General features: G+C 38.0%; 1 protein-coding gene across 6 annotated transcripts in view; it reads right to left on the reverse strand.

The window, feature by feature from the left end:
* Nucleotides 1-889: 889 nt before the first annotated feature.
* LOC129246415 (lysophospholipid acyltransferase 6) overlaps nt 890-23,750 on the reverse strand; it is an 89,284-nt gene continuing 66,423 nt past the window's right edge. For all 6 annotated transcript variants that reach the window (XM_054885226.1, XM_054885229.1, XM_054885225.1 and 3 more), the window contains exons 3-9: nt 18,490-18,713; nt 14,923-15,091; nt 14,502-14,672; nt 6,669-7,016; nt 6,364-6,564; nt 6,146-6,277; nt 890-2,430 (exon numbers count right to left, since the gene is read on the reverse strand). In XM_054885226.1, coding sequence (XP_054741201.1) covers nt 1,663-2,430; nt 6,146-6,277; nt 6,364-6,564; nt 6,669-7,016; nt 14,502-14,672; nt 14,923-15,091; nt 18,490-18,713 — 2,013 coding nt within the window. In that variant the 3' untranslated portion in view covers nt 890-1,662. The remainder of the gene's footprint in view (nt 2,431-6,145; nt 6,278-6,363; nt 6,565-6,668; nt 7,017-14,501; nt 14,673-14,922; nt 15,092-18,489; nt 18,714-23,750) is intronic.

Raw genomic sequence — 23,750 nt, forward strand, 5'->3', positions numbered from 1 at the left:
TTAGGCCAAAACACAACTTGAAATTTACTGAAACTAAATATTCCTTGAAATCTACGAACATGCCATCTCATATGTTATTAATTACTCAATCCTTTGGAAAACTACAAAGGGAGCGTTATTTCTTCTCATACTATTACCCTTTTTCTTTCTTATTACAGCTTGCAATTTAATTTGTATGTAAGCGAATCATTTATCAACATTCTATTTAACGCTCCGTTGGACACCTGTTTTGAAACCTTCGATTGGGCATCTGGGTCTGGCCTGTTTTCATCCTGTTCGAGGATCATTTATAAAGGTTATATCCATAAATCGATAAAAAATTAAATTATAGGAAGCTACCTAGAAGCTCAAGTCATTAGCTATAATATAAATATGTTAAGCTCACTTCCAAAGTCGAAAAAGCCAGACCCGGGTGTCCATCGGAGGTTTAAATTGTTAGCGGAACAATTGACGATGAGCGCGCGATTCGATTGTAACCCACGCAACTTTTGTCTGATATCAATTGCTTGTGTGTGTGACCCTTACATATTATAGAAATTAATTTCAAATTATTAACAAATTCCATATTTTTAGTCATTTTAAAAGTTTTGTATTTTTAGGAACAAAAAACATGTAGAACATCCAGTCATTAGGCTCAAGGCCTTTAAATCTCTTTCATACATAACAAACAATTTAAAAAAAAACACACATACAAATTTAATTATCCCGACCAAAGCCCAAAAATAATGATATTATACATAGATAGCTATAGGTAAAAAGCTATACCACTCTTGCCTCTTTTGTTTTTTTTTGGTTGTTTTTTGTTTTTGTTTTTGATAAATATTAAATGTAAAAATGTTGTTTTTACTGAGTGATAGCTAAAAATTTCCAATTCAATACGAGACATGAGTTCGAGCTATGTTTTGCTGTCTTTAGTTTTATTTGAATCAATTTTTTTTTTTGTTTTGTGAAAGTTAGCGTTTACATGCAGATTTTTACAAGAATTTGTGTAGGAACTCAAGCGACAGAAAGAAACAAATAAGTAAAAAATTTTTTTGTAATATATAAAAATGTATTTTAACGACAGGCTTTGCTTAAAGCACAGAAAACATGGTTGTACCTGCCTATTCAGGCAAAACATAACAGATTTGCATACAAGCAAATGTAATGACAATTTTCAATTTTCAAATGTTGTTGTTGAGTAAGACCAAACCTCGCATTTAAGCCAGTGCAACTTTTTGTAAACCAGTAAATATTTTAATAATTTTCGCTATCAGTTGTTCTTTACATACAAATATACAATATGCACATATATGTATGTATGTTTGTGTTTTTGTTGTTGTCTCTCTGCCTTGTATAAATATGTAAATTTTTTTTGTGTGTCAATATGCGTATGTGCGTGTGTGTGCGCGTGGGAAGGTGCATCTTCGTGTGTTCGTGTTTTTGTGTGGCTGTTTGTTTCCTTTGCTGCTTTTGATGTTTTTCACCTAAATTTTGCTAAGCTTCAAATCTGAGCTCCATCCATAACTTTCATGGACTTGCGTTGTAATCCCCCCTTTTGTTTTTGTTTTTGTGTAAAATTTTCATCCTTCTCCTTCTTCTCATCCTACTCACTCATCCTAGTCGACGCCAGCACCACCCAACCCAGTTCGGCATGCCTTTAAATGCTTGTGGCATTTATTACTATTTTGCATGTCCATTGCTCAGCACCGCCGGCAAGACGTTCGCCTGCTGCACCACAGCGTTAATCACTTCGATTTCTTTTTTCAAAAACGCGCCACTCTCTTCGACGCCATTCACTAGTTTGTCAATAGTTTCGTTGCCACTACCGCCACCCGGCGCCGCTGCACTGGCGCCACCAGCGGCAGCACGCTTGCGTAGGCCATCTTGTGCTATGTGCGGTAGTGTGGGGAAGTCACGATTGCGCATCAAATCCTTTTTAAATTCAACGATGCCACTCACCGTCTCTGCTACAGTCTTATCAATGAATTCTTCAATATTCTTTGTCTCTGTTCCGATTTTCTCCTTAATTTTATTGCCCAACTGATCCATTTCGCACTCTTCGTGCTTCACACTCACAGCTTCGCGTGCGCACGCTACAGTCGGCAACAGCGACGGTGGCTGTGGCAAATTTTTGTTTGTTTTGTTCGCTGGCGCGTTGTTGAGGTCACCATCGACGTCGTCGTCATCGTCTTCGTTGAGATCATTTCTATTGCCTTGAGGTATTTTTGCTGTGATATCGCTAATAACGCCCTGTACAGCTTCGTCGCACGCCGGCAATGAGGCGGTGCTGGAGTTGTTGGACTTGAGTTTTTCATCACTTGGTTGTTGCTGTTTTTGTGGGTGGGATGCGCGTTGTTCTCCGCGTATGAATTTCGGTAAAATAAAAATGGTAATAAGTGCGGCTATGTGAAGGCACAAATAAAGTTTCAGGTACAATCTAATGCTGCCCTGTAATGAAAAGAAGGCAGGTAATATTAATGTAATTTGTGCGTTATGTATATTAGTTTCCTAGCTAAATTAAAAGTTATTTGATATTGACGACTTTAATCACATAACGCTGGTTTGTACTAGCCTAACGGAAACGAGATGAATATATAAGCATATACAAGGTGAAGTCCAAAATAAACAAGATCGAGCTAAAATCGAAACGACAGGAGTTTTTTTCTGATAACTTCCGAGTTTATTTATTCAAAATAGTTCCCTTTGGTCTCGAAACAATACTTTGCGGGATCTAAAAGTTTTTCGAAAAATTATTTCAGGTCATTGACCGGAATGTTCTTCACGATGTCGGTACAAGCCTTTTGGATGGCCTCTGCGGACACAAAACTTTTTCCTTTCATGGCCAAATGCAATTTTCTGAATAGATAGAAGTCACAGGTAGCCATATCAGGCGAATACGGTGAGTGATTGATGGTTAAAATGCGATTTATAGTAAAAAGCCGTCAGAAGAAGAAAAATCAATCACAAGAGTGGATCGATGAGATGGTGCATTATCATGCAATAAGCGCCAGCTTCCTCTTTCGCGGTATTTAGGGCGAATTCGATGAATGCGATGTAACAAACGCTTCAAAATGCCAAGATAGAAAATTGCATTGACGGTTTGGCCCGGTGGCACGAACTCCTTGTGTACAATTCCCTTGGAATCGTAAAAGCAAATGAGCATTGACTTGATTTTTGACTTCTCTAAACGCGATTTTTTGGGTGGTCGCTCATCTGCACTTTGTCGGCACTTTGACGCTTAGTTTCAGGTTCATGTTGGAAACACCACGTTTCATCACCAGTTACAATGTTGTAAAGGAAGTTCTTGTCTTTTCTCGCTTCTTTAGTGAGATATTTCGAATGTTGAATTCTGAGCAATTTTTAGTCCTGAGTTAATTTGTGGGGAATGAAACGTGCACAAACCTTTCTTAAGCTCAAATGATCAATTAAAATCGATAGCTTGGAGATATTCAACTCCCGTTCCGTGATGGAAGATCATTGATTTCGTTTCATTTTTTATAAATTTACGAACAATTTCGATGCAGTTTTCGATGATTACTGATTTTGGGCGGCCTGGTCCTTATGTTATTGGCATGTGTGTCCTCACAACCATCTCCGAAACGTGTAAACGACTCATGAACTCTGGCACGAGATAGACAGACAATCATCGCATTAACTTTTATCATCAATTTAAATGTTTCGGTAAATGTTTTGTCGATTTTAAAACAAAATTTGATATTAGCTCTTTGTTAGAAACTCATTTTTGTACCGATTACACAAACAAACTGACACTTTAGACGCAAAGTTATTGCCTTCACTGAACCGAATGTCACCAAACATTCTTTGGAAGTCAGCTAAGGATGTAACTTCCAAGGCACTAACTCATTAAAAAGATGGCACCGTCAAAAGCATTTTTATGACGCCAGTCTTGTTTATTTTGGACTTCACCTTGTATATATAAAGTACGGGTGACCTTGATAGTCCGAGCTATTTTTCAAATTTTGAAATTTTTCACTTCGCATAAACGCTTCAGAATAGATCGGAAGTCCATCGAGGATGACGAATGTAGTAGCAGGCCGTCGACAGTGGAAACTAATGAAATCAAGAATAAAGTGAAAAAAAGTTGATCAATAACCGAAAATTAATTATCAGAGACATAGCAGAGCACTTGAACATTGCTTATGGACCCGTTCAGGACATTGTAGTTAATAATTTAGGTTTGCGCCATGTCACTGCTAAGTTGGTCCCGAAGGACCTGAATTTAATGCAAAAATGGGGTCACGTTGATATCGTCATGATATCGGCATGATTTCCGAGGCTGAGTCTGACTCAACATTCATCAAACGTATCATTACTGGAGAGATCCAAATGAACCAAAACTAAAATAATCAAGGCGTTGTCAGTTAAAAAAATTAAGAAGCGATGTGCAAGGTTTTTATTGATTACAAAGGTATTGTACACCACGAATTTTTGCCAAAAGGGCAGACAGTTAATCTAGATGTTATGTCATCTAGATGTTATGTCATGTTTACGTAAAACAATTCGCCAAAATAGAAAGAATTTGTGGAAAAACAACTCGTGGATTTTGTACTACGATAGCGCACCCTCGCACGACTCCATCATTATCTGTGAATTTTAGACCAAGAACGAAGTGAATAGCATTCAACAGCCATCGAATTCACCTGTTTGGGCTCACTGAAATTTTTTTTTCTACTTTATCAAGTTAAAACCTCACTACGAGGAAGGCTTTTTAACAGCCGAAAGGAAGTAATGGAAAAATCGAAGACGGCTCTGATGGCTATACCGAAAATACATCTCCAGAAATGTTTCGAGTGAAGGATCAAACGCTGGCATAAGTGCGTTGCAGTTGATGGGGAGTACTTTTAAGGCGATCATTTAACATTTTAGGAATACCATAAAGTTGTATATTGAATTTTCTGAATATATTCTGGGAACCGTTTGATCAGGGTGGTATATTCCACAAAGTACTCCCTCCATGCAAGCGCGACAAGGCTCCCAATTAAATCCGATGCAAAGTGTTACCCCAGCCATTCTCCGCAACAGAAAGCAAGCTGATATTGGGTTGGGGAATAAGTTCATAGCGTTTTTATATTTTATTTTACTTTACAATGATTTGTTTGCTGTTTGGCAAAGGGTAAGTATTCCTTTGCCCTTCTGAATTCGATGAAGAACGTCTGAAATCACTTTTGAAGAATGGCGACCAGTCGTGAATTGACGGAAAATATGAACTGAGATCATAAAACGATTCCCAATCACCTTCATCTAATGGAATTTACCGAAAAATTTTGAGCTTGGGTGCCTCACGAGCTCAACGAAGGAAACGAAGAAAGTGGCCTTCAAATTGTTTCTCAGCATCTCGCCCGCCTTGCTCGATGGCGCGATCATAAACAGCGCTTTTTGTACCGAATTGTCACGGGAGATGAGAAATGGTATCAATATGAAGCGAAGAATGGAGTGGGTAGCTGCAAGAGATAAGCCAATGCTGAGAGTCAAGCCGAATTTTCATCCAAAGAAGATCACGATATGTGTTTGGTGGGGCTCGGAGGACATGATGCACTAGGAAATGCTTGAAAAGATTGCTACGGTCAACAAGGAGCTCCACATTGCCCAGCTACACCGCGTGAATGAGGCTATTCGACGGAAAAGACCTGATGGACGTGATCAAAACATACACCTTCACAACAACGCCAGGTCCCATGTTGCACAAGTCGTCGAAGCTGCACTCCAAGAGCTCGAATGGGAGGTCTTTCAGCATCCTCCAGACCTCGCACCGACCGATTACCATCTTTTCCTTTCCTGTCAAATCATATGAGGGGCGTTACCTTCGATAACAGGGATGTCCTCAAAAACTGGCTCGACACCAGACCAGGCGATTTTTGGCGGAACGGCATCAACAAATTGCTCGAAAGGTTGTAAACAGCCACGGCGCATTTATAATTGATTAACTTATTGATATAATTATTGCTTTTTGTTTAAATAAAAGTCTTCGGCAAGAACGCTACGCACTTATTCCCCAACCTAATAGATACAAAACGGGCAGTCAATAACTAATTTCCAATCATAATCTTATACATTCGAAAATTTGTTTCCTCCATCAACTCCAGCAAAGGTAAGCCACATAAACATTTCCTCGCCTTATTAGTTGCAACTCCCCGAAACTTACCATGAATTCAAGCAGAACAAATGGGAATGTTGTATAACACATCACTAGGCGTGTCGTCAGACATGTCAGTATATCATAGAACATACGCGTGAACTGGGTGCGCTGGAAGCGATGGCGGAACATGCGACGAGCCTACAAAATTAAAAGACAGATTTAAATTTTTTGTTGTAATTTTATAAGGAAAAACAACAAGGAAGAACTGATAACTGGATGCTTACCAAGCGCGCGGCGGTGACCATCATCGCACCGGTGGCAAATGTCACATAGTAACCGGGATAGAAACCGTGCCAGACGGCGCTCAGTGCGAACGTCAATGCCGTGCCATACTTTTTCGGCACACGCTCATAGACGATGGTGCGCAACCAGCGATTCGTACCGCAATTCCAATTATTTATCGCATCGCGCATATTTGCGGAAAACTGTAAGCGGAAAGAGCGTGTGAGTAAGGGAGTAAGTAGCAAATAAAGTTATACACATAAAAGAAAAAGTAAAACATAAAAAATGTTCATACAATCGCACTTACCTCAAAGCCAAGCACGCTAATGTTTGATATTAAATCCCATTTCGAGTTGCCATCCTTGTCGTAGCCGGTGAAACCCAGACCCGAATTATTGCATATGGCATCGGCCAGCAGCCACGCGTGGTAATACTTGAAGCGTATGCACGATGTCGCCATCATGGCATACCAAAACTTATACACCATCGAGGTGCTCTCCACAAAGCCGTCCTCTTTCATATTCTTAATGGGATACATTTTGACGAATTTCATAAATATGAAAGCACACACCATGCTGCCGATGACTTTCTTGATGACTGCCTTGGTGGGCGACGGTTCCAGCACCAGCTCTGATTTGCCATTATCTAAATTGCCCTGTGCAACAACAACAACAAGAAGAGAAAAGAAAATAATAATGCAATCTAATGTAATTATGGATGCAGAAGCCGTGTACTCGTAGTTTATGCGACTGCTGGATTATTATTATTTTTTTGTTTTGAGATATGTATAGGGTGGGCCATGTATAATTTGCTTTTTGAATCGGCTATAAAAAAAACTAATCAATCTTTTTTCAAACTTTTTTTTTATTTTGAAGATTGAACATTGTCATTTATGAATGAAAAATAATATCGTTCAAATGACTGCCACGTCTGGCTTTACAATAGGCCATTCGATCAACCCAAGTTTTAAGCACATTTTCGATTGTTTGGGCTCCAATTTCATGAATGGCAACTTCGATTTCGTTTTTTAAAGCATCAATCGTCTCTGGATGGTTCGCATCGCATTTGTCCTTAACGGCTCCCTACAAAAAATAGTCCAACGGGCTTAAATCACAGCTCCGAGGCGACCAATTGATATCGGAATTTCGGCTGATTATTCGGTTTTCAAAAACGGTAGCCAAAAGTTCGAGTGTAACTTTGGCACTGTGACAAGTTGCACAGTCCTGTTGAAACCAAATCTCGTCCATGTCATCCTCTTCAATTTTTGGAAACAACTCGTTGAGCATCTCACGGTAACGCTCGCCATTTATTGTAATCGCGGCTCCTCGCTCATTTTCGAAAAAAAAAAAAATGGCCCGATGATGCCGCCAGACCAAAAACCGCACCAAACAGTGACTCGTTGTGGATGCATTTGCTTCTCTACAGTAACGTGTGGATTTTCTGAGCCCCAAATCCGACAATTTTGCTTATTGACGTAGCCACCGGTGTGAAAATCAGAAAAGAAGAAGAAGACTCACCACTTTGGAAATAGGTTTTCAATATTTCCCAATTTTGTTCAAGCGTATAGCGTCCCATTTCGTAAATGTCAAACCTTTAAGTAAATTATGAACACATTTGACATGTCATTTGTGTTACCATTCTCCAAAAAATAGGTGGTTCAAAAAGCAAACGCTATATGGCCCACCCTGTACATATGCAAGTGTGTGTGTGTACACATATGCAGTGATACGTGTGGCAGCAATTCAATTGGCGCTGCTATGGGAATTTTGTCTCAGGGTTAAGGTAAGCCAGGCTATGCGCTTAGATGGTAGTCAGATTTGTATGTCTGCAGGGACTTTGTTTGTGGCTAGCCAATGCGGCACGAAAGTACATAGATTATGTGGAATGTGGTTTGTTAGATGTTAGTGCCCGCGATGGGCCACAAAATTGTGTTATATATTCATTATTAAGTAGCCACCCTGCACGAATTTGCTTTTTGCATTTCAAGTTCGCTCTGCTTCTAATAAGTAAAAATGGAAATGGTGCAGCTATTCTTCAGTTTTTTGCGAACAAAAGGAATACAAAACTTGGAATATATAAATATTTTTTTTTCTTATATTTTAATAAAGCCTATACAATTTTAATAACTATTATATAAAGTGGAGTTGTCATGCAGCACTAGCTGTCCGCCAAGTATCAACGGTTTTAAATCCTTCTGAGTAGGTCGGCATTTTTTAAGAATCTATACATTATCCTGATGTTTTCTTCAGATGGGTTCATAAGAAGTGAGGTGCGGTCAGTTCCAACGAAATTCTGTTTCCTTTTGACATCGAGTCCTGAGCAGAAAGCAATTAGATGAAGAACGGTTGTTAAAGTATTACAGAAGGGACAAAGGTTGATCCGGCCCCTTTCTAGAAGATGAGCATATGTGCGTGTATGCAATTCGGAGCCGTATGAAAGGCGTGAGCACGTTTGCTGGTATGGATGAAGGATAGTAAGGTTTGGACCGGGTTGGGTTGATTCTGAAGTAATGACGGTTGTAATCTAGCCAATCAAGGGCCAATTTGGTGCAAAATACAGGTTTGAAGGCCGTCTACTTTCATTGTGCGAATTACATCAAAAAAGCTGTCAATTTTTTCGTCTACCCAACAAGGCTGAAAAATTATTGAAAAAAAAAAATTATTGAAAAAAAAAAAAATATTTTTTTTTTTAATTAGCCAAAAATTGTTGAATTTCTCACTTTTATTTTAATTTTCTTGGTTTAACTAGAAGCTAAGCTATACTAAAATAAATTTTTTTTGGGTTTTTGCTTTCTGATGAAAATTGCGACCTGCATCTTTCCCGCCGCACGACACATGCACAGACGAGGCGACTCGGCAAAATGCTTGTACCAGGCACAATATGACATATATTTTAATGAAAAAATTTGAGAAAACTGTTGAAATATATAACAATAAAACCTGAAGGTTTTGTTTCAATCGAATATTTCTTTCCTTCCCAAAAAAATCCACGAAAAAATCGATTTTTGAAGCCTCTAAAGCAGTTCCTGGTCATTGTTACATAGGGGGTAACTGTAGCGCCAATGAACTAGCGAAACTCGGCATCAAGTTGACTGAATATCCATAAGAATACCCTTACAGAGATGTAAGCTAGTTACCTTTGAGGAAATTGTAAGAACAGCGAACGAAAGATGACGTAATGAAACCATCTGCAGAATCTGCCGACAATTATGGTCGACTCTCAATGCCAAACGCACAGAATCTTATCATTTTAGATAGATATTTATTTACTGAAATGGAAGATCTCAGTACTGTGGAAATCAAGGATCTTCTCAAATGTCTGAAATGCACACACTGCTAAATGCATGACAGACATCACTCTCATCTGGGTACCTGACCATAGGAACATAGAAGGAAATGAGAAAGCTGACGAACTGGCAAGATAGAGGGACGAGTCCCAAGTGGTAGAAACAGGCTTTCCCCAAGGCGTGCACAAAAGGGAGATCTTCTTGTTATTCCAGAACAGAGCGTTGACAGATGCACTAACACGAATACCTGCAAAATAACTAAACACACGTGGCCCAATTTCAACAAATCCAGATCTAACGAGTTGTTACGAAAGCCAAGAACAGACATCTTTAGAATTACGTTAACAATAACCGACCACTGGTTTTTGGGAGACCATGCCAAGTAGATGGGGTGACCACACAGCGATAGATGTAGAAGCTGCAATCACAGAAACATCTCAAGAACCAGTTTTTCACTATCTGTGTGTGCGCCCAAGTCTGGGTGTTCTACGACATAGAATGCTGGGGAAATTCTCAACGAACAACTTGGTAGAAATTGTAGAAAAGAAACTAAATGACATAGGCAGATTTATAGTCAAAACACGATGGTTTAACTAAATAACGGCAGTGGCCCTACTAGTAGTGCACCTTTTGTTATAATTGAGGCTGGGGCGTGTCACCCAGACAGCACCTTAACCAACTAACCAACCAACACACTGGCTTTTAGTAGAGGTAAGGCAAGTTCCCCACGCTGCATCACAATGGACTGTGAGCCTGAGGGTGGCCCTCAGTGGACAACCGCTTCAGCCTAACCAACCTAACCATATAAATATGTACTATTTCATGACACTGTCTTTTATATACCATCGCTCAAGGCCGGTTTAACTATAAAAGAACAAATTTAATTATTGGTTTCTTTAATTTGTCGATATTTATACCATGTTTCAAGTAATATTGGCTGTGCTTGGTCGTTGAAAAAAATTATTTGTAGCCATCTATTTTTCATGCCGTCAAAAAATCTTTCTCTTACCCTCTTTTTACCGCCCCTAACTCGATTTGTACAAGAAAGAATCTATAAAACTATAGGCGACTCTGGTAGCCAATTCTTATCAGTGAACATAAAATGTAAACAAAAATCAGCTGATGCAGTTAACTCCAATCCGGTGAAAATGTTTAAACCTTTCTCAAACATAACAGAGTTCTTTACTATATTTAGAAGTTCGGTGAAAATAGGCTATTATTAAACACTCCACATAGACTTATGTTAAAAAATACATAAAAAAATTAAAACCGTTTATGTACGTATCAGTCGTATCACAATGGATTTGAGACATTCTAATTATACTCTATCAATATTTTTTTTCGTCCAATCATCACCATGACTTCCTGCACTGAACTGTGAGTCTTAAGGCGGAGACAATAATTTTATTATTATCATATTCGCCAAGCGTACCCGCACATGTATTGGTACAGAGATATAATATTTACATAGAGTGGCGATCAAAATAATAGCAGCGCAACAAATTGTAAAGTTTTGGCTTTTTATCCTTTTTTTGTTTAATTTTTTTGTATAAAGATGTAGTTCATACTACAAGTTAAGAAAAAATTAAAAAAAAAAAACATGCACACATACACTTATGGCCAAAATAATAGAAACGAGATATTTTGAGCAGTTTTGACTACTTTTCGCAAAATTTTTTAATTTTCATAATTTTTTGTTTTTTAATTTAGTACATTGTACTTTGTAAAAGATTTATAAAACTTTAAACTTTTTAATAAAAATTTAAAAAATTAGGTAACATTTTTTTTTTAAGAAAATAAGATGAAATTTTTTTTTATTAAAAAATTATGATGAAAAAAAAGTTTTTTTTATTAAAAAAATAAGGTGAAAAAATCAGGTAACATTTTTTTTATAAAACTTCAAACTTTTTAATAAAAATGAAAAAATGTGGTAAATTTTTTTTTTATAAAAATTAGGTAAACCTTTTTTTATAAAACTTTAGGGCAAAGTTTATAAGATTTTAAACATTTTATTAAGAACAAAAGAAATTTGGTAAAATTTTTTTTTAATAAAATTCAGTGCAATTAAAACGAAATAGGCAACAAATTTTCTTTTTTAAAAATTTAGTGCAATGTACTTTGTACAAGATTTTTAAAACTCTAAACATTTTTTTTTTAAGAAATTAGGTAAATCAAAATTTTTTTATAAAAAAAATAGATAAAAAAAAATTGTATAAAAAAAATTATTTAAAAAAAAATTTTTTTATAAAAATTTAGTGCAAGATTTATAAGACTTTAAACATTTTAATAAGAATTAAAAAACATTAGGTGAAACAGTTTTTTTATAAAATTCAGTGCAATTAAAAAAAAATATAAATTTTCTTTTATAAAAATTTAGTGCAATGTACTTTGTACAAGATTTATAAAACTAAATTTTTTTTTTAAAGAAATTAGGTAAAACAAAATTTTTTATAAAAAAAATTAGGTAAACAGAATTCTTATATAAAAATTTAGGCAGGATTTATTAACTTTAAAATTTTTAATAAGATAAAAAAAAAGTTAAAAAAATGTGTTAAAAATTAAACAAAAAATGTTAAAATTTTTAATTAGATTAAAAAAGAAATATTTAAAAAAATTTGTTTATAAAAATTTTAAAATTAAAAAAAAAATTAGGTATGAAAATATTGTCCATTAAATTTTAGTATAAAAATTTTCGTTGATTTTTGATAACTTTATTTTCTGACGATGTTGCACATTTTTACCACGAATGCACTAAATTTATATTTTTATGTGGACAAAATGCGCAACACCGACAGGGGAAAAAATTCTTAAATCAACGAGAATTTTTAGCCATTTCAAACTTACATTTTTCATACTAAAATCTAATGGCCTATAAACTTGTGTAGCAAAAATCCTGATTAAAAAGTTTGAAATTTTGGTGAAAATATGAGAAATTTTATAACTCTTGTACACAAATTTAGTACATTGTTTTATATGATAACTAGCACACCCGGCCTTCTTCGCTGGGCACACTAAAATAGAATAGATATGGTTTAGAACAGAAAAGATATGGTTTTCATATTATTTATTTCTTTATTCTTTATTCAAGCGCTTTGGCATAAACAATATTTTTTGTTTTTCTATTTGTTTTTGAGTAAATATATAATGCTGTTGGCTTCCCAACACGTGAACAGCCAACGTATAGTTGACCATGGGTGAATACTGATTCTTCTAAATTCATCCCGCATATTTCTAAAGTTTGCCCTTGTGATTTATTGATAGTTATTGCAAATGCTAAACGAATGGGCAGTTGCAAACGCTTGAATTCAAATGGCAATTCAGGTGGAATTATTGGAATTCTCGGTATTAGAACGCCTTCATTCTTGAATTTGCCAATTAAAATAGTTGCTTCGATAACATTATTCACCAACAGATTCAATTTGATATCCATATTGTACAAACACATTCTAGGGTCCACGTGTTGGTCTCTATCTCGAGACCCTAGTCACGGAGCGGCATGAAAAATACTCTGTACTAAAGCATTCACAAACAGCTTCAATTTGATATCCATATTGTAAAAAACACATTCTTGGGTCCACGTGTTGGTCTCTATCTCGAGACCCTAGTCACGGAACGGCATGAAAAATACTCTGAACTAAAGCATTCACCAACAGCTTCAATTTGATATCCATATTGTACAAACACATTCTTGGGTCCACGTGTTGGTCTCTATCTCGAGACCCTAGTCACGGAGCGGCATGAAAAATACTCTGTACCAAATCATTCACCAACAGCTTCCATTTGATACCCATATTGTACATACACTTCCGAAAGTTACACGGGTCCACGTTTTGACCTATATCTCGAGAACCTATCTACCAATAGGTATCCAAACTATACAGAAACCATCTTCAATACCTACTTAACAATGTGTGCAAGTTTGGTTTAATTCGGTTCGAAGGCACGGCGGGTCCACGTTTTGGCATATAGTTCGACACCCTAGTCATCAATAGGTATCAAAATTACCCCGTATTAAAGCACTTATCAACAGCTTTCATTTGATACCCATATTGTACATACACAACCAAAGGTTACCCGGGTCCACGTTTTGACCTATATCTCGAGACCCCAGTCACGGAGCGGCATGAAAAATACTCTGTACTAAAGCATTCACCAACAGCTTCAATTTGATATCTATATTGTACAAACACATTCTAGGGTCCACGTTTTGGTCTCTATCTCGAGACCCTAGTCACGGAGCGGCATGAAAAATACTCTGAATTAAAGCATTCACCAACAGCTTCCATTTGATACCCATATTGTACATACACATCCGAAGGTTACCTGGGTCCACGTTTTGACCTATATCTCGAGCCCAATCCATCAATAGGTATCCTATGTTACTTCTATCACCTCCAAAAACATGTGTACAAAGTTTCGCAATAATCGGTTAAGTAGTTTTGGCGTGAAAGCGTAACAAACAAACTTACATTCACATTTATAATATTAGTAGGGAAGTAGGGATTGTTGTGACTGAGCAGCATATACTTTTAAAAATTGAAAAAAAAAACAAAAATGAAAAAATTAACATTAGAAAAATGAGTGAAAAGTAGTAAAAACTGGGCAAAATATGGTGATTCCATTATTTTTGCCATAAGTGTATATTCTAAACTCGATAATTTTTTATAGTAATATAATAATTATTTTTTAATAAAAAAAAACAAAATGAAAATAAATAATTAGTCAAAACTTCGCCGCACATCGCGCTGCTATTATTCTGACCGCTACTGTACATGCACATATGTTTCTTTTTTTCATATTCGCACATTAAAACAACAAGTAAACAGAAAATGCGTGTACGCGTGTGTTACTTACATTGGTCGATGGTCGCTTGAGTAGATTATAGCCTTCGACAAAGTCAATGTAGTCTTTGTAGAATACCATTGGGCCGGCCAATAGGCCTTGGAAGTTCAAAACGTACGAGAAATACTCGAGCGCCGATGGAAGCTTATAAATGGCATGGTATTGTTGTGCTTTTGTAAGATCCTACAATGGCAAATAGAAAAGTGAAGAGGATTAAAAAATAGCCAAGAAATAAGATAAACTATAAAACAAAAAATGAAGCAAACTATTGTAAATAAAAAATAATTATTTATGAGAAATGAGAATGCGAATTCTCATGCTAACCTTCGCGTACGCTTCACACCTATGCACACCTACTTAGAACAAAACTCACTCACTATTTCTATACGTGTTTCCTCACATCCTGTCATTAGTGTGTAGTTGGGGCACTCACCTTATGCTGGCGCACAAAGCCATCGTGTATGCTAAATGCTAAACTTGTTACTTTTTGTGTGATTATCATTAGTGGGCCGGTGATGTCCAGCGAGTAGGAGCCGTAGTCGTAGATTTGCCTAATCAGGTGGATGCACAGTAGGTAAGTCATGGCGACAAGCATAACATTTCTGCGAGAAAAAAATAAAATAAATAAAATGCATTGTTTAAAAATATGTAAAATTCAGCGCACAAAAACTACAATAATATGTAATTAAAAATGCATGCACGTAATTAAAGCATATACAGGGTGGTCTAGATATAAGTTAAGCTCTTAAACGTGCATATGCACATTCACGCACGCGTGAAAACTTGGCCCTTGCGCTATGATCAAAAATTCTAACTTAAAGGAATACAGTAAAATTTTCAACTTTTCAGCTTTCAGAAAACGACTAAGAGGTGTTATTTTGATATTAAAAAACAAAATGCTATTTTTTAATATAAATGATCGCATGCTTATTTCATTATAAAGAGGAAGGTACACCGTTAATAGTGGAAAATAACATCAGGCAAATGACCACCACGACCACGCTTACATGACAATATCCTTCTCATGAAATTTTCCATAACCGAATTGCAAAGTGGCTACACTATGTCTTCGATAGCCTCACGAATTCCATCTTTGAGGTCTTGAATTGACCCTGGGCCTTTGGCGTAGACCTCTTTCCCGTGGCCCCAAAGAAAAAAGTCACAAGGTGTTAAATCACAAGATCTCGATGGCCAATTCTGATCACCTCTTCGAGAAATAACACGGTCCGGAAACTTTTCCCGTAAAAGATCAATAGTTTCGTTGCTTGTGTGGCTCGTAGCGCCGTTTTGTTAAAAATAAACGTTGTCCAGATCAGTACCATCCGATTACGGCCATAAAAAATCGTTAATCGTCTCTTGATAGCGATAGATAACACCCGTTATTGGAAAACCCTTTATTTAGATTTTACTACTATTTGCCAGAGTTGGCAAATATTGTAAAAAATAGCTGACAATCGCAGGGGTACGAATTAGATTGGATTACTTCGAGGTTTGCACTTATCATCACAGTACCTCCTCCAGACTCCGTTCCATTATTAAACTCAGGATAGGGCTGGGTTGGACTGTGCCTTGTGACTTTCTTCTGGCTGCAGTTGGCCGAGATGTGTCAACCTTCTCCACGCTATAGAGCTGCCATATCCCGGTCATGTGCAGATGCAATGACCGGTGAGAATTCCCGTGAGCATTCTCAGTTTATCCTTGGGGAGGTTTATGGATATTTTAAACATCTTTTGGTTGTACCCTCTCCAGTAAGAATTTCGTCTGGTGTAGCCCCATAGTTTAGAGCCAGCAAACCTCTCTTAGCTTTAGCTCTTCGCTCCTAAGCTGCTCCTTGGTGGTGTGTTGTCCCATTGCAAGGAAGTGCTCGGTTTGTATTAATGACGAGGCCTCAGTTTCTCTTACCAATGCGTCTGCTACTTCATTACCAGTTATACCCCTGTGTGCCGGGAGCCAAATCAGCCGGATGCCATTGTGCGTTCCTAACAGATTCAGTTTCTTGATACACTCAAATACCAGTTAGGACTTAATCTGCCCGTGGCATTTGGTGCCAGCTAACCTTCCATACTCTTAGCTCTTCTCTCCAAAAGCTTCTCCTTGATGGTGTGTTGTCCCATTACAAGGAAAACATCGGCTGCTAATAATGGCGAGGCCGCTGCCTATCTTGCCAATGCGTCCGCTATTTCGTTCCCCTATGGCCTGAAACCCAAATTAACCGGATGCGATTGTGCGTTCCTAGTAGATTCAGTTCCTCGATACACTCAAGGACAAGTGAGGACTTAATCTCACAGGATGATACGAGCCTTGAGTGCCGCCTAACTGCCGTTCAGAATGGCAATTCGCTCATTCCGAAAATTTCTATCTAGGTTTATCTCTGCACATAGACCTATGGTATACATCTCTGCTTCGAAAATGCTTGGAAAGCTACCGATTGGCATAGGAGGCGTGGTTCTGGAGCCATATATTCCAGCGCCTATGCCTTCTGGGGTCTTCGAGCCATCTGTGCACCAGTGCAGGGTACACTCCTGGAGTTTCTTTTCAAATGCAGGTCTATTCAAGTTTAACTTAACGTCCAGTTCAATTCTGAACTTTTTTCGAATTTAATAACTTTAGTCATATCATCTCTGGGAAGGTGGGTAAGTGGGAGCTGCAACCTCAGCAATTCCATGATTTTAGATGACATCACTTTTCCTCTCCCGAAGCCTCTCCTTGTAATATTGAACAGGGTACGCTTGGCGGATTGCTATATGAAGTAGTGTCAGATCGAGCATCATCTACATCGCAGGTATAGGGCAGGTCCACATCGCTCCCGTGACGCACACGGATGCTAAGCGTTGACCGCACTGGCTCTCGATTCCCAAGCGACAGTTCCATATGTTATCATTGGTCTTATTATTATGACGTACATCCATCTCAGGATGTTTGGGCTACATCCCCAGAACTTTCCATTCAAATTCCATTTGAGTGAACGGTGATTGACAGGGTGACAACCGTTTGATGCGATCTATGGGCTGCTGGTGTCAGCGGCTCATATTTCTTAAAAAACGAAGCTGACGCCAATCCAATAGTTAATACCGAACGCCATCGCGCCAAGATAAACGACCTTTAGGTGCCGGAAATTGAAGTCCGCGATCTCCACAACATTTGATTCCAACGAGAGGGCGCTACTTTTCATACAGTCCGTGAAACAATGGTTTTACCGCGCATCTCACGTCTCCGATTGGCAACCAAGATCGTGTGATATCACGCCGTTGGTTTTTTATTTGTGAGCTATGTAAAGTCTAAATGCTTTGTGGATAAATCAGCTTAGATTGAGAAATTGGAAGCTAGCATTACTAAAGTTATTCACGAGATACCGACCGAAGTCCTGCAGCGAGTCATTCAAAATTGGTGTTTATGGATGCCCGAATTACGGCGCAATTGAGGCCAACATTTGAAAGGGATTATCTTAAAAAAAAATGTCGTGAATGGTTTTACACAAAAATAATAAAGATTGCTCAATCAAATTGAATTTTCATTGTTTTATTTCAATTTAAAATCCGACACTGCTAAATTCATCACCTTTACTAAGAAAACTAACCCAAATAACTAATAATAATTAGTTAAATGTTGTTTATTATTTGATTTATTGAGTCTTGTGTTGTGTTGTATAGTGAAATATGAAATTTCTGCATTAATTTTTTCCCCTTAAAATTAATAATAAAGTTTAAATGTATGGAGAGACTATGAAATGAACAAATTGTGGTAAAACAAATACTGAATAAAATTTAATTCCTTTTTCAATAAATATAAATTTTTGTTTTATTTTGAGGTTACTCCTATTATTTTGAACACAACTGTATGTAGGTACTGAAAAAAGATGATTTTTGTTGAATTAGTTTAAAAATCTTTTTATTCAAAAATATTCTTATTTCTGTGCCACCTTTTATGTGCCACACTTTACTCTTAATATTTGTGCACTCTTACTAAAATAAACACTCAAGCATAAGCTTAATGTACGTACCTTTGTACCACCCGCGGGCTCTGCGTACGTATGACAATATAACAAACGGCTGGAAGTCCGGCAATATGTACGGCTTGAGGGCCAAAGCAGAAATAGCCAAATGCCAAGCCAACCGTCAGTGCGAATATGTGGCGCACATGGGCAGATACCCTGGAAGGATGCAGGATGGAGCGGAACAATGAGGCTAGGAAGAGTGCGCCAATTTGACATATTAAAAAGTTAATCTGCAAAAAAGAAGAGAAATTTCATATCAATTAAATGCTTGTGAATCAAAAACAAAGAAAAAAAGGGGGGCAAAAATGCAGTTCTAACATTGGCCTTGAGGGTTCAAAAGTTGTTTAAAAAATATCTAAATTGCTCCTATAAATACGAGTATGTATGTAAATATGACTACTCTATTACATCAAAACAGTGGCTAATTGCGGTAATTAAATGCAGATTAATGAATAATAGTTTAACGAGCACATGCAATTTACTTAACAATAACAAAAACATGCACTGTACGACGACGACCAAAATCTAGCTTAATTCTACGCAGTGATTAATGACACATTCACCTCTCATTTCACTACTCACTTATCACACTTTCATCGCACCAATTAACTCGGGTGCGAAGTAAGTGTAAAGTGGCATAAAATTTAACCCGATTCTGTAAGGGTGAGTTTATAGAGAGACTGAATGCTAGTCTAATTACAGTAAAAGTCGGTGCTGCTTTCAGGGCGGGTAGAAGTGGCAGTCGGTCTTTAAACCAACTCACTTAGACCGTTGCCGATCCATTGTGATACCAGAGTAGCAGTTTATCTGATACTCCTTGTTAAAGCATTTTGTTTTAAATGCAAACCCATTGACCTGACTGACACACACGAGGGGGGTGCAATAAGTACCCGTGTTAGAGATGAAAATACCATTTTTCAAAAAAAAAAAAAAAAAAAAAAAAAAAAAATTTTTTTTCAACATAGTCAGTCCCCTTTTAGAAAGATATATATCATATATATAATTGGAGCGTACACCCCTTTAGGTTGTTTGGCCGAGCTCCTCCTCCTATTTGAGGTGTGCGTCTTAATGTTGTTCATTAAATGGACCTACAGTTTCAAGCCGACTTCGAAAGACAAATGGTTTTTATAAGGAGCTTTTTCATGGCAGAAATACACTCGGAGGCCTGCCGAGAGGCGACCGCTATTAGAAAAAACTTTTTCTTCATTTTGGTGTTCCACCGAGATTCGAACCTACGTTCTCTCTGTGAATTCCGAATGGTAGTCACGCACCAACCCATTCGGATACAGCGGCCGAAAGATAACCCCTCCAAAAAATAGGATTTGCCGAACCCTCCAAAAATAGCCTCTGTCTCGGCAATGACTTCCTCGTTTGAACTAAATTGTTTTCCTCCAAGCCATTTCTTCATGTCAGGGAACAAGAAAAAGTCCCATGGAGCCAGATCGGGTGAATACGGGGAATGCGGCAGTAATTCATAACGGAATACAAGCAGTTTGGCGGCGACAACTCCGGATGAATGTGCTGGTGCGTTATAGTGGTGAAACAGCAAGTTCTTTTTCGCCAAATGCGGATGTGTCTCCTTCAATTTTTTGTGCAAGCGGTCCAGTAACTCACTGTAGTATTGTCCAGTAATCGTTCTACCTTTTTCTAAAACAACCATGTGGTTGACGCTGTTCGTATCCCAAAAAACCGACGCCATGTTCCTTCCGGCCGATGAGAACGTCTTCGCCTACTTTAGAGCAGATTCACCGGGGGAAATCCATTGTTTTCATTGTTGCTTAGTTTCTGGTGTGTAATGATGAATGCAGGTCTCATCAACGGTGATAACATGACGCCAAAAATTCCTTCGAATCTTAAATTGCTGCAAACACTGCTTCGACGTTAACAGGCGTATGCGCCTGTCCACCGTGAGCAAGCGCGGCACCCATTGGACCGACAATTTTTTCATCGCCAACTTATCATGTAAATATTTGCCGTTACGGTCGATACACCTATGGCGTCTGTTACCGATTACCGAGAATCATGTAGTGGACTTTCTGAATGATTTCCTCGGTAACCACGTCTGCCGGGCGTCCTGGCCGCTTCTCATCAAAAACGGATATGCGCCCACGTTTAAATTCCTTGAGCCGATATCTAACTGTGGTCATAGATGGCGAAGCTTCCCCATAGACAGCATCCAACTTTGCTTTTATCTCCTCGCATTTTTCCCCATCCAAAAACAAAAAGCGAATTACCGAACTATGCTGCTTTTTTCCCATCTTAGCGAAACACGTCTTACACAAATAGCTGCCAAAGCCAAACTAACCTATCAATCAGCCTGAAATTTGTCTTGCCATCGTTTGATAGATGGCAGCACACGATGCCTCAGGAACGCCCTCTGTCATCAAACACGGGTGCTTATTGAACCGCCCTCGTATATCCCTTAGGTCATTAGTAGCATTTAAGAACGATGAGCCAAAGCATTTAAACCGGATAATATGCCACGCGGGACAGTAACAGAGAAGATGTCTGAAAGACCCATCCTCCTCCTCATTCTTGGAGCTTCTGCAATAGTCGAAATGAGGTACGCTCAATCTTCGACCTAGGAGCACTGTCTTCTGTGATCGAAGCAACTGACATAGAGACGTTTTTCCTTGACCGATTAAGTAGTACTTCACGTCCCACTTAGGCCAATGCTTTTTGTAGCAGTACATGTCAGACTATCAATTCATCTCGTGTTGGCTGAAGTGACGAAGCTACTTGCACTGTGCAGTTTGTAGGTTGAGAGCATATCAGGAGGGAGGCGAGTTGTAGTGCCCTCTCTCGGTAATTTTTCTGCCTTACAATTCCCTGGTATGTCGTTATGCCCTGGCATCCATATTAAATGAATTCGGAAATACTCCGCCATCTCGTTAAGAGACGCCAGGCATTTGCGAGCAATGATGGAATGAACGACAACCCCATGAAGAGATTTAATCATCGCTTGGCTATCGGGGCGAATAAAGACTTCTCTAAAAGTAGTCACATTTTTGCCTAACCAGACAGCTACATTATTAATAGCTGGAATTTCAGCCTCAAATACGCTACAGTGATTAGGAAGACGCGCCAAAATGCTTACTTTTGCCTTCTTACAGTAGCCACCAAAGCCAACTTTATCGTCAAGAACCGTAGGCAGTTTTCCAAAGAAATGTGCGAACAAGTTTTATTAATGCCTTTGCAGGAAATTAAACACGTCTACAAGAATGGGAACTCTTACTTCTCAACCTTTGTTTCGCAAGGAAAGTCCATAGCATTAAGAATTACGTAAAGTGCTGTCTGGAAGTTCGAAGACGAGAGAGAGATAAAAAGTGTATCACTATTACTTACGACATTAGCATCCACATTCTGACTCAACCCGTTTCAGAGACGTCAGTAAACACTCTATAATTTTTAACTCAAGTCCACATCATTGTTTACAATACAGATTTTTTTTAGTGTGTGTCACAGTTGTAAGAATATTTGTGATTTCGAAGTTACAAAAAAAACAATAGTTTTAGTGTATAATCAGCAAATTTTGTGAGATAAGACGCGAAAGTTTATTACCACATTGCATACTTTGTAGGCACTACGATATGGGTAGAGTACGAAGAACACAGTACTTAAGTACTCATACATATAAGCACAGCCGCAGACATAAATATGCGGACAATAGTAAGCTTGCTATTTTTTAATCGGATATTTCTACAGGGGTTCTGAGAAGACAGATGTGCATGTGAAGGAGAGATTAAAAAAATTATTTCAGAAATACTACAATAGTTCTAGAGGAGATACTTGTGTGGAATTAATGAGTTTAAAAAATATCTGTCTATTTTTGTTTCTAAAAACAAACAAAATCTGGTTCCAATCTCATTCCATTCGAACCCAAAAACGTATCCTTTCCACATTACTCCTGCACAATAGTCAGCGCATTAAAACAAGCAAAAAAAAGAAAGGAAAAGCCACAGTTACACCTTGCATCAGTGACGCCAGCCAGCGGAAGCTGGGCAACCGCGGTAATAGCGTAGACACATCAACTTTAGCGAAGTCCTCACTCATCTGTGCGATCCTTCTGGTAGAAAAATGTGAAACACAGGTGGCGCTCCAAGCACTAAGAAGGCACTATTTAGGACTGGTAGCGGCAGGCTAATCACCTACCCTGTTAGAAATCAGAAACGGATTAAAGAAACCAACGCAAGATAAGTCTTATCGAGGCCCTATGCTCCCGAGAAGAGTGAACAAGAAAAAAAAAAAATTACGAAGGAACAAACAGGTTTGATTCACTATTCAAACACCAATGATCTGCAAGATCCAGAAGACCATCCCGTCTTCCATCAGCGAATCAAACTGGTAGGTATACTTTAAAGTGCATTTTGGAGGCGAGGATTATATCAAAGAGAAGGCCTAAAAGTTTGCCCAAGTTGCGCTAGACACTTCAAGAAGTTTTATGTGACGGAGTAGCAAAAATAGCCCTGTGAAACTCTGATATAATTAATTCAACTCATGAAGGCATAAAAGTCGTTGTGAAAGTTTTTAGATCTTAGAGTTGGCAAATTATGAATATTTTTGAAGTTCTAAATTTGACACTGAATAAAAGTAAGATAAAAAATATATGTAAAAAACGCAGAAGCCGAATGGATTGTTGCATGACCACCATTCGGAAGTCCACAGGTTCGAATCTCCGTGGATGCATGATCAAATGATAGAAACAGTTTTTCTAATAGCGGCCACCTCTCGGCAGGCAACGACAAACCTCCAGGTGTTTTTCGTTATGAAAAAGCTCTTCATAAAAAAAACCATATGCCGTTTGGAGGCGGCATAAAACTGTAGGACCATCGATATGAAGAAAACATCAAGACGCACACCACAAACCGGAGGTAGAGACCGGCCGCATACCCAAGCAAAGGATATAAGCGCCAATTACACTTATTTACCCATCGATGCTATATTTTATCTCCGTACTTTAGAGACCCGGTAAATAAACAGAGATATAAAAGACCAAATGATAGAAAAAGTTTAATTCTAATAGCGGTCGCTCTTCACTGGAGGCAATAGTAAACTTTCAAAATCAGTTCTATCTTCAAAAAGCGTCTCATAAAAACAATTTGGCCCACTCTACAGTTTGAGTCACTTTAGAAACCTTGAAAAATAACACACATAAAAAATTGTGTCACTCGGACTAAGAGGACAATAATTCTAAAATTATGAAAGCTTCAACCACCTGCTGGGTTTGCTGCCGCCTATAAAATTATTTTTATTTAACAATAAACAAA

The sequence above is a fragment of the Anastrepha obliqua genome, chromosome 4 (assembly GCF_027943255.1).
Source record: "Anastrepha obliqua isolate idAnaObli1 chromosome 4, idAnaObli1_1.0, whole genome shotgun sequence".
In the NCBI taxonomy this organism is placed as follows: domain Eukaryota; kingdom Metazoa; phylum Arthropoda; class Insecta; order Diptera; family Tephritidae; genus Anastrepha; species Anastrepha obliqua.